Source organism: Carex rostrata, chromosome 24, assembly GCF_964058835.1.
Source record: "Carex rostrata chromosome 24, lpCarRost1.2, whole genome shotgun sequence".
Lineage (NCBI taxonomy): Eukaryota > Viridiplantae > Streptophyta > Magnoliopsida > Poales > Cyperaceae > Carex > Carex rostrata.
This window is the reverse complement of record NC_135941.1, coordinates 700,460-712,208: the sequence shown is the minus strand read 5'-3', so window position 1 is coordinate 712,208 and position 11,749 is coordinate 700,460. Positions and strand designations below refer to the sequence as shown.

General features: G+C 32.8%; 2 protein-coding genes across 4 annotated transcripts; both read right to left on the bottom strand.

The window, feature by feature from the left end:
• Positions 1-289: 289 nt before the first annotated feature.
• On the bottom strand, positions 290-9,707 carry LOC144575706 (putative F-box/FBD/LRR-repeat protein At4g13965). 3 transcript variants are annotated; one of them, XM_078325944.1, is made up of 3 exons: positions 8,804-9,707; positions 8,329-8,526; positions 7,442-7,830 (listed from the first exon to the last, which is right to left on the bottom strand). In XM_078325944.1, exons 1-3 carry the CDS (start codon positions 9,704-9,706, stop codon positions 7,678-7,680), a joined length of 1,254 nt encoding a protein of 417 aa, XP_078182070.1. In that variant the 5' UTR covers position 9,707; the 3' UTR covers positions 7,442-7,677. The 3 variants fall into 3 exon arrangements, with proteins under 3 accessions (XP_078182071.1, XP_078182070.1, XP_078182069.1); XM_078325943.1 differs by having other exon boundaries at positions 7,442-7,860; positions 8,356-8,526; XM_078325945.1 differs by lacking the exons at positions 7,442-7,830; positions 8,329-8,526 and adding an exon at positions 290-1,117.
• LOC144575976 (F-box/FBD/LRR-repeat protein At2g04230-like) lies at positions 1,146-2,340 on the bottom strand. Its single transcript, XM_078326249.1, has 2 exons — positions 1,398-2,340; positions 1,146-1,172 (listed from the first exon to the last, which is right to left on the bottom strand). The coding sequence occupies exons 1-2, from the start codon at positions 2,313-2,315 to the stop codon at positions 1,146-1,148; spliced, it is 945 nt and encodes a 314-aa protein (XP_078182375.1). The 5' UTR covers positions 2,316-2,340.
• Positions 9,708-11,749: the final 2,042 nt, after the last annotated feature.

Here is an 11,749-nt window from a genome sequence, read left to right as displayed (position 1 = left end):
TTACTATTTTTTAATATAAGTAGAAAATCATTTGATCTGAAAATTCTGGACCATTCAAATACAGTGATTTTCTACCTATTTTTAAAACAGTAAAAATATTCTAAAAAAATGTAAAATTTAGTCTGCAAGTATATATTCATATTGAAATCATGTTGAATAGTTTGAATCAACCGTTAGAATTTTTAAAACGAAGATATTCATCCGTAGTACGAACCCATTTGTGTTATGCATAGTACCATAGACCCACTCATTTAATAATAGTACAAACAGGATTGCCAATGGTTTTGTTTTGTTTGATTGTCAAATGATTTGACATACTACACATACCACACAGGTAAAGGTATTTTTCCTAATATTTTTTGTGAAAGAGAGATACCCTAGGGAGACTCATTGATCAATATATGGGCTGTTGAATATTTGGGATACAGAGAGGATAGAAAGTAGTATATAATTTCCATTACCTATTCCATCTCCTATCTTAGATACAATCATCCTACATGATCAGCAACTTAATTAACAAAGTTGCATCACCAGTAATTAATGACTGACAAATTAAGGAATACAATTGAACCCAACTCAAAAGTTCAAGGGTCAATTGAAAAAAATAAAAAAAAATAAGATAAGAGGGCAATTCAACCCCATGCACAAGTTGAGGATTTATTTCCAACATTCCAAAAGAAACTAAAAAGAAGAAAATGAAAATATAATATAAAGAAAATAAATAATAAAATTGAGAACTTAAAAAGTAATGGATTGACAACAACCGATAGAAGTTTTAGCCGGAACTATATGGATTGGATTTAATTAAAACAGGTATCGTCACACACCCAATTATATCCTACTTGGTCTTCGAAAAAAATAAATAGATTAATAAGAGCTCAACCCCAACCCTAGCCTTATTGAAAGAAGTAAAAAAAAAACAAAAAAAATTAAAAAGGTTATGCACCTCATGAACCAGCTTCAATGATTTCAGATTAGGACAATTATGAAGCATCATAGTGACACCTGCCAAATTGTACTCGTGAAAACAAATTGTCACATCCAAGTGCGTCAAATTAGAAAATTTTAGCGCATCTTTTCCTGATTCCAACAAAATAGGAATTGGGTGCTTCTCATTCTGTACCAATCAAACATATGTCAATAAGTCAATAATATCCAACTAAAGTATCAACCTATAATTCTACCATACATTACCAAGTATCATATAAAATTGTCATACCGGTTTTAGATGAATATCTAACATATCGTAACACACCACTTTAAGTTAAAAGATAGTCAATTGTTAGGTTCAAACTACACATATCTAAACAATTCAAATATGATCTCGCACCAGAGGTGCATAAGAAAAACATAACTGACAATGTGGAAAAAAAAAAAATTAAGAGGATAAAATGTACGACCGTGCTCTCTTCTAAATCCAGGCTTAACTCTTCCACATGTGAGATACAATTTAGTAGCCCACCAATAGTACTGATATTTTTCTCACGAATATAACCAAGTTTAATAACAGCTTTTCTTAACAACGGAACCTTTGCATGGATATGGGACAGATTTTCAAGATTGTGCCGAATTTCCAAATGAAGTGTCTCCAATAAAGGAAGAGATAACTCCACAATATCAAGTTTTAGAGTATAGTTATTAATAATGAGTTTGAGTTTTCTGATTGTCTGAGAGGAAAGGCTAAATCCAGGAGTGCCTATTATATCAAGAAGATGTAAATCTTCCAAAGAACACAATTCAGAGATAAATTTGGGGAGATCGGCTGAGTCAGTATCAAACCATATAAGGGAAAGGGTAAGGCTTCTGAGGTTGGTTAAATTGATTCCAGAAGGAAAATTAAGTTTTTGAGATGGGCCACTGAAGCTGCTATGAAGGGAGAGGCACCTGAGAGAGTTAATTGTAAAGACAATGGGGAGAATAGGTAACAAATCTGACAAATAGAAACCTTCGATGGCAAGGTGGCGCAAGTCAACGGAGCGGGCCTTGGCAAGCAAGGACGAAACCATCGCGATGGTATTTTGCCTGCCACTGTTGGATAGCTCTAGGCTCAAGCTGTGAAAGGGGTAGGAGGGATTGCGGTGAAGCACCGCACGTTCGGCCATGGCAATGAATTTTTCAGACTGGGGCCAACGAAGGTGGTAGCTGATGAGTGCAAGGGAAGGAGAGGCCTCCCAGAGGTGGCGGAAGCGGCGGCAGAGAATAGAGGTGCGAGCAGCGATGGGAGTGGAGAGTAATGAGATGATTGTGATAAGCAACGCGTCGGGGAGATCAGAGAGGCGATCGATTGCGTCGGATTCTGTTGAAGAGGTGGCCATAATAGTCGCCTCCCCACAGAGAGGGTTTAAGAAAGGGGAGTGCTATATTCAGCGTATAAATTACAATTTTGAACGCAGAGAGATTTTTTTTTTTAAAGAGAAATTTAGATATACCCATCTTAACTTTTTTAATTAGATATTTTCCCATTCAAACTCTAAAATTAACTATTTACACATCTAAATATAATCATTTTTTAAGTACCGCACTGTACCATTTAAATATACTCTAAAATTTAGTTGTGCCCTTAAAATTAAAAGGTTACATTTACATCAGTTTCCTTGGTACCGCACCGTACCATTTCTTCAGTACTAGTCCCCTGTTTTGTACTAACCTTTGCATTATATATGATATATCTCTAGTTCATCCAAGTTTCACAACTTTATATTGACAACCAAAGTTTCACCACTTTAAAAAAAAAAATAGGCTGACCAATCCAAATCGTTCATTTTGTTCTCCATATTAATATGTATTTAGAGTAACACAAAATTACAACACAACCTCCTAGCACTGTTTACGAGTAACACAACCAGTAAATTCAAGTACCAATCTGTTCATCCTAACTGACGTCTCATACTTATCTAACAGTCTGGTACCACTGTTCACCCTAACAGCAGCCTTAGTCTGAACTGATCTCAATCAGAACCAAAAAACAGGAGCAAATATGAATAAAGTGAAATTAAAATTGAAAGAAGCTACCGTTGGATCAGCGATTTTCAAAATGGCTTAATAAATAGTAAAAAATTTCAGAAAAATGTAAAATTTGGTCTCCAAGCAGATATTAATATGGAGAAGAAGATGAACGGTTCAGATCGACTTTTTGGATTTTGAAATTTCAACTTTTTACCGGAAGCATTTCGGCCCATATGCTAGAGGAAGCGCGTTAGCCGTACTCCATATACATATATTATATTATATATACCTATACATATACATATGCATATATTATATTATATTATTTTTTTTTACGGTCATAAAAAATCCGGCATGAAAAATGTTGATCCGGATTATTTGTAACAGTCCTTCGAATAAATCAAATTATATAGTATTCCATCTATTTTTTAAAAAACTATATTAAATATTTGTAATACTTAAATACAAAAAATAAATAAATTATAAATAAAAACTGAAAAAAAAAATTTCCTAAAAAAAAAAAAAAAAAAAATCCTATTTCCAGAAATTTTTTTTCCGGATTTAGCCTATTTCCGGAAAGGGTAGATTTCGAAAAACGTTACTGATCCGGTTATTTTTTGAAATTTAATATTAAATTTGGATATTAGTAAAAAATTCGGGATTATATATATAATGTTTTCATTGCTTTTCTCATATATCTTGTTAAATTATTAATTAAAATAACTCAATATTATTATTTGATATTTGTTTTTTTCTATCAAATTTTATATTAAAAAAATATAAATAATTGCCAGTAACTTTTTAACTCTTTCTACATAGATCATTAGTTTCATTCACGAAAACAAATGAGATATTTAAATAAAAATTCAATATGAAGAGGATGTATCCGTAATTAAGTGTTTTATAAAGTATGTTACTTTATAAAAAAATATTTTTTTATCATATATTATTTTAAAATATGTTCCTTAAAAGTTACAATAAAATCTGTTTATAAACTTTATGTTATCGTATAATAAATATTCATTATTTATTTTAATCAAATGTTTAAGATTTTTTTGAGAAAATTACAACATTGATGTGATCTCTACAATAAGTTACAACAAGTTACAACAAGCATTATTTACATTTTCAAAGTCCAAATTGTCGATCCAAACCGTTCGATGTGATCTCTACAATAAAATGTGCTTGGAGACCAAATTTTACATTTTTTGGAATTTTTTTTACTATTTATTAAGATGGGTACAAAATTCAATGGTATGAATTTGACTAGTTTTTGTACCCACCTTAATAAATAGTAAACAAATTCCAAAAAATATAAAATTTGGTCTCCAAGCACATTTTATTGTAGAGATCACATCTAACGGTTTGGATCGACGATTTGGACTTTGAAAATGTAAATAATGCTTGTTGTAACTTGTTGTAACTCAAAAAATGTTGTAACTTGATCCCTCCTCTTGATTTTATTATATTATTAAAATTTATCAGCATTGTATATATCGATTTATTTTATATGACTTCACAAAAAAAATATTTAACAATCTACTATAAAAAAAATTGTCTATTAACATTTTATCTTATTTTTTTACGCAATAACACTAAGAAAACAACATTATTATTTATATAAAAAACATATTGAATGCAAATTATCATGAATAATTTGACATTCAACTTATAATTAAAATAATAAATTAAAAGTACAGCAAAAGACTACAAACTAACAAATTTATTTGGTCGCAATCCGCAAATTGTTAGCATACATAGCCTTTAGCACCATATAAATTACGAACAACAAGAAGTATATCATCACGATTTTCAAACTTTAAATTAAGAAGTTGATTGCTTTCATTTGCATAATTCAAAACTTGACTTTCAAGGTTTTCTTCTGATAAGTTAGGGATTGATAGATCTATTCAATTAACATATATAAATTAATTACAAGACATCAATAAAAAAAATTGCTAACAATTTTAATTAAAATAGACTATAGATTATAAGTATCAAAATAAAGAAGAAGAAAATATAAAAAAATTAAAAAAAATATTTGAGTTGGAATATATCATATATTAAAGCAAGTGTATCTTAATATATAAAAAATAAATTTACAAAAAAAGTTAAATACGTACCATATTGAGTCATGAGAAAAAGGAAAGATCAACAAATTTATGTAGCTTTTGATTTTACATGAATGCAAAATATAAAAAAAGAGAAAAAAATCTAGTAATTATGGAAACCAAATAATTTAATGATCACTATATTAATTACATTATAAAAAAATAGTAGTTAGAGAAACATTTAATGAGGGTTAAAATTGTCCATACATTAAATTTTTGTAAAATTGTTGTGTTAATATAAACGTGTGTATTGTTAATTAAGGAAAACTGTTGAAGATGGAAGTTCCAGTCAGGATTTGTTGGTAGCTTAGTGTTTCTTTGCGAAGCAACGCCAGATAAAAAAAAAATAGTTACATGGTTAGCACAATATTGGATACCAGGTTACAAAGTTGGAAAGGCCAACTGTTATCTTTAGGTGGACGATTAACACTAATTAATTCGGTACTTTCAGCGATACCCTTGTATACCTTATCTTTATATAGAGCTCCTAAGACAATCTTAAGAAGATTAGATACCATTAGAAATCGGTTTCTTTGGCAAGGTTCAGGTAAGTCTAGGAAAAAGTACGCTTTAGTTAAATGGTCTAAGGTTTGTTTGGCCAAAACCCACGGTGGTTTAGGCATTCTTAACTTTCAGGAAATGAACATTTCATTACTTTTGAAATGGTGGTGGAAATTTCATAACTCTCAATATTTTGCCTTATGGAAAACTGTTATTCAATTTAAATACTATTCGCCATCACCTTTACAGTTCTCTCACTTTTGGTCAAACATTATCAAATTAGATGCGTTAGGTCAACTCAGTGTTACCTATACTCCTAGTTCCCAATCTGATCTTGAATTTTGGAATACCCTTTGGTATGGTAATTGTACCCTGGCAACTCAATACCCTCAATTGTACACTATATGCTCCAATAAATCTATATCTATAGCTGAAGTGTTTAACTCACAAGGGTATGCCATTCATTTTAGACGAACACTTGCTGGGGTTTTATTATCAGATTGGCATGCTATTTTACAACTAATTAGTGCCTCTAGTTTTACTCATAATATAGATCGAATTGCTTGGAGATGGACCACCACAGGTTTGTTTACTGTTGGATCGATCTACAAGATTTTAAACTTTCGGGGAGTTAATGACAATCAATTTGCTATCTTATGGGAATTGCCTATTCCTCCCAAAATCAGAATTTTTCTTTGGCTTCTATTAAATAATAGAATCTTAACTAAGCAAAACTTATCTCGTAGGGGATGGAATGGGGATCGTCAATGCCACTTCTGTTTTGATGTTGAGGATAATAACCACCTATTTCTCAATTGCCAACAAGCGCAAAAAATCTGGTTTTGGCTAGGGAAAACTCAAGATTTCTTTCATACATGGACAACCCTTGTTGATATTTTTCACTTTTCCTCTACTTTTAGTGTTGTAGAACAAAAAGGTTTTTTAGTTATTCTAAGTGCAGTTAGTTGGACACTATGGAAGTATCGCAATGAGATATGCTTCCAATCTGGTTCACCTAAAACGGTTAGATCTATCATTCTATTGATTATTTCTGTTTTTGAATATTGGACAGGGCGCATGGATAAGAAGATTAAAGCAGCTGCTCTCGGTTGGCTCCCGACTGACATCAATGCTATTCCTCTACAGGTATGGGCTCCCACTGACAACCTGGTTGTGCCATATTCTAACAATGGACTCCTTGAGACTAGTGATCATGGTGAACAAGCTCTTAGGATGATGCCTTTAGACAGGGGTATTGGGTCTCCAGATGAATGAAGATGATTACAATCATTTTGCGTTTTTTAGGTGGTGTTTATACTTCCTTCAGCCCAAATGTCAGTGGCTTAATCTTAGAAAAATTTTCGCTAATTCTGTCTTGTGGTGGGCTCTTAAATGGAGAGCGCGTATATTTGTTCGGTTTTTGTTGCTTGACCTCTTAGGAGATCAGTGAGGTATTTGTTCGGTTTAGGGTTTTCACATGTTTGACTTGGCTGTAATTTAACTTTTGATTTCATGAAAATGAAATGGGCTTTATTGCCTTTTTTCAAAAAAAAAAAAAAAAAAAAGTTACATGGTTAATTTAGTCTTAAAATAATGCCCAAAGTCTTCCCTCCAAATTCATTTTCGCATATCTATAGACATTCAGAATGGCTGAAATCTAATTATATTTTGTCGACATAAATTAAAAGTTTGAAACAATATAATCAAATGTGAAGCATTACATCACCCAGTTTCCTTTTCTTCTCCTTCATTTTGGTATATCTTGTTAAACTATTAAAATAAAGTGAAACTTCAACCTAGTTAAATAGTTGTAAAAATAACTCAGTTGATTAACAGTTTTGTCTAAGAAAAAAAAATATAACACCATGGACCAACTTAACAAGAAGCAAAAACAAACACATTTCACATCAACCTGCATGCATATGCCTAATTTGAGTTAAGTTTACATTACAGCGAGCAAAAAACAAAACCATTTGAAGTATTGCTTTTGACAACATGCTTCAAACATAATTAAAGCCATGTCAACACAACACACGGCTAGGAAATTTAGCTCCAACAAAAATTATCACAACAAGCAAAGCAATGAAAATGACTTCATTTAGTTGGACCATGCAAAGTCCTAGTTACGAGCTTGCCTCTTAGAGAAACATTTCTTACTCAGCAGCTTGATGACTTCTTTACGATTCTCTTCCAAATGGAGATTTTTGAAATAAGCATAGCGGTAATTACCATCAGCATTTCGCGGCAGCTTTGATTGCCAATCTTTCCAATTCTTTCCTCTTGCCAAACCAGCGATATAGATCTAAAGCCAAAAAAAACAAAATGTGTATTTGTACAGTCAGTAACATACTAGAGAATTTATCCAACTATTCCATCTCCCATCTTAGATACAATCAATGCCACATTAGTAACTTAATTAACAAATTGCATCACCAGTAATTAATGACTGGCAAAGGAATACAATTGGACCCAACTCAAAAGTTCAAGGGTCATTCGAAAAAAAAAAAAAAATAAGATCAGAGGGCAATTCAACCTCATGCACAAGTTCCGGGTTTATTCCCAACATTCCCGAAGAAAATGAAAATATAACTTAAAATACTAATAAGTAATGGGTTGACAACAAGCTATGCAAGTTTCAGCCGGACTTATATGCGTTGGATTGAATTAAATCAGGTATTGTCATACTCCTAATTATATCCTACTTGCTAATCGAAAAATAAATAAATAAGAGCTCAATCCCAAACCTAGCCTCACTGAGAGCAGGAAGTACAAAAAAGGAAAAAAAAGGGTTATGCACCTCATGAACCAGCTTCAGTGATTTCAGAATAGGACAATTATGGAGCATCATAATGACAGCTGCCAAATTGTGCTCGTGAAAACAAAGGGTCATATCCAAGTGCTTCAAATTAGAAAATTTTGGCACATCTTTTCCTGATTCCAACAAAATAGGAATTGGGGGCTCCTTATCCTGTACAAATCAAACATATGTCAAAAATATCCAACTAAAGCATCAACCTATAATTCTACCGTACATTACCGAGTAATCATATAAAATTGTCATACCGGTTTCAGATGAATATCTAACATATCGTAACACACCACTTTAAGTTAAAAGACGGTCAATTGATAGGTTCAGACACACATATCTAAACAATTCGAAGATGGTCTCACACCAGAGGTGCATAAAAAAAAAACGTAACTGACAATGTGCAAAAAAATAATAATAAGAGGATAAAGTATATGACCGTGGTCTCGTCTAAATCCAGGCTTAGCTCTTCCACATGTGAGATACAATTCAGTAGCCCATCAATAGTACTGACATTTTTCTCACGAATATCACCAAGTTTAATAACAGCTTTTCTTAACAACGGAACATTTGCATGTATGTGGGACAGAGTTCCAAGGCTGTACGGAAGTTCCAAATGAAGTGACTCCAACAAAGGAAGAGATAACCCCAAAATATCAAGTTTTGGATAATAGTTGTCAATAATCAGTTTGAGTCTTCTGATTGTCTGGGAGGAAAGGCTAAACCCAGGAGTGGCTTCTATATGAAGATGTAAATCTTCCAAAGAACACAATTCAGAGAGAAGTTTGTTGAGAAAGGCTAAGTCAATATTAAACAATTGAAGAGAAAGGCTTCTCAAGCAGGCTAAAGTGATTCCAGAAGGAAAATTAAGTTCTTGATCACGAGGACAGGAACTTAAGCAAAGGGAGAGGCACCTGAGAGAGTTAATTGTAAAGACAATGGGGAGAATAGGTAACAAATCTGACAAATAGAAACCTTCCATGGTGAGGTGGCGCAAGTCGAGGGAGCAGGCCTTGGCAAGGAAGGACGAAATGATCGCTATGGCATTTTGGTTGCCACAACCGGATACCTCTAGGCGCAGGCTGAGGAGGTGGTGGGAGGGATTGCGGCTGAGGAGCGCCCGATTAACCATGGAAACGAAGTTCTCGGAGCGGAAGGGAAAATCTTTGCTAATGAGAGCAAGGGAGGGAGAAGCCTCCCAGAGGTGTCCGAAGCGGCGGCAGAGGACGGAGGTGCGAGCGGCAATGGGAGTGGGGAGTAACGAGATGATTGTGATAAGCAAAGCATCGGGGAGATTCGAGAGGCGATCGATTGGGTCGGAATCTGTGGAAAAGTTGGCCATGACAGAGGATTTGAGGGTGAAGCACTTGCGGCGAGAGGGTTTAAGAAACTGTTTTTGGGTTTGGTTGTTTTAGTCGGAACTTAGATTGATTTTAGCGGTCTGAAGTGGAGTTTCTTATTCGATTCCGTAGAACATGGTCCATGAGCGGAGCCCCATAGAACCGAATGAGACCAAACTTGGGAAGTATACAAAATGATGTGATATTTTGCAAGTTCAGGGTGCTCATGACCAGCTCTTTTTATAAAATAAAATATGGACTAACAACTATATCAAAATTTAGAAACTAAAATAAATTTCTAAATATATGTTAATTATCTTTTAAAAATTAAAACTTCTAAAATTTTGTAACTTTTCCAGACATTTTTATTAATACCCTAAAAAAAAATTACAAATCTAACCCCGATTTCATTTTTTTTTTTTCAAAAAATGACCCAACCGCCCAGGGGCAGGGGCGGTCCATACTCAGAGCTGACTGCCCGGGGCAGGGGCGGTCCACTGAGGACCTGATCGCCCATAGGCCGGCGGTTAGATATCACAAGTCTAAAGATAATGCTAATTAAAGACTTGACATTGATTCCTAATAATTTATATTATTCAAATATACACAAGGAAATATGATTAGATTGCATCAATGATGTCAACTTTTATTTAGAGAATAATTGGAGAGAAGGAGAGAGAATAATTGAATTATTTGATTATTGTCAACATATACCATTTGCTCGAAGATAGGCAAAGAAACACAATAAATAGTAAATACATTTTAAAATAATTATATGGATAATTCTTGAATAATCTCTTAGGCTTTTACCTAAACAAAATACCGATCGTTATACGTCTACCGTTGAACGAAAACTTAAATTGAATTTTTGAGGCACTAAATGACATTTTTTAAAATTCTGATACTTCGGATGCCCGGAGATATTTTCCGGGCGATATTCGGATCCGTCTCGTCCCCCCCCCCTTCCGAAAAGTGGTCATATGTGCAAATCCGACTTTTCTAGCCAAAATTATGACTGTTTAAAGTTTTTTCAAAAACTGAACTTCGAAAATTCATAACTAACTGCAGAAAAATCCAAATAAATTGAAATTTGTGTCAATTCTGTGTATTTTTTAATGCTCTACATGCTGGTGTAATCACTTTTTCATTTTGGTCTCTGTATTAGTCCAGACTTACTGATTTATCAATAGAGGTCAAATTTGATGTTTTTAGTGCATTGCACTATACCAGGGGCCTTTGCTTAATGCTTGCTTACTGAGTTTGGACTTGGTACCATACCAGAGGACAGTCTAGGATGCTTTTTGCATGGACAGAGATCTAATTTGAGGTTTGAACATATTTTAGTAACTCTAAACTACTGTTTTAGTATCAGAAATATAGAGAAGAAAATCAACAAGCTGTCAGAGCTTGAAAATTTTTGAATCAAGGCCAAGTGCTTATTTAGTGTTATCTTTAGACTTTTAATATCCAACTGACAAATCAAATCAAAGTTATAAAGAGTTACGACATCACTCGTAAATATATCAAATATTTTATTTTTTTGACATATACCCTACTAAACAAAAAAAAAACTAAAACTTCACAAATGAATATCAGATCTCTAAAAAAAAACCACAACCATATAAACAGTAAACTAATTTTATAGTTTATAGTAAATCATATAAACAATAAATTAAAAGGGAGCAATAATTTGAGTTAGTCATTTGGTCAGCATAGAGTTTATAAACAATCTTATAAAATACTATTAAAACTCATTTGAATTTATAAAATACTAATTTATTCTTTATAAAATCATAAAGTGTAATCATAAATTGCAACAACTACTAAAACATTAAAACAAAATGAATAATCATGAATTATCATGAATAATATTGAAACATATATTAATTGTTGTTCTAGCAATAATCTTTTTTGTCTATTTGACTAATTTGCAAAACATACAATTATTGAATTTTATGATTTCTTATATTTTAGAATTATGTAGATTCAAGCCGAATTGGAATTGCAATGTAGAATGCTTGAACTGAAGAAATCATGAAGATATT

Bases quoted from the DNA above. Each gene is read 5' to 3' on its own strand.
- LOC144575976 (XM_078326249.1), bottom strand. From the start codon at position 2,315: ATGGCCACCTCTTCAACAGAATCCGACGCAATCGATCGCCTCTCTGAT. The intron at 1,173-1,397 runs GTACATTTTATC...GTAGAATTATAG, and splicing joins ATTTAGAAGAGAGCACGGTC to GTTGATACTTTAGTTGGATA.
- LOC144575706 (XM_078325943.1), bottom strand. From the start codon at position 9,706: ATGGCCAACTTTTCCACAGATTCCGACCCAATCGATCGCCTCTCGAAT. The intron at 8,527-8,803 runs GTCATATACTTT...TGATTTGTACAG, and splicing joins TGGATTTAGACGAGACCACG to GATAAGGAGCCCCCAATTCC. The intron at 7,861-8,355 runs GTGCATAACCCT...TTTTGGCTTTAG, and splicing joins CACTGAAGCTGGTTCATGAG to ATCTATATCGCTGGTTTGGC.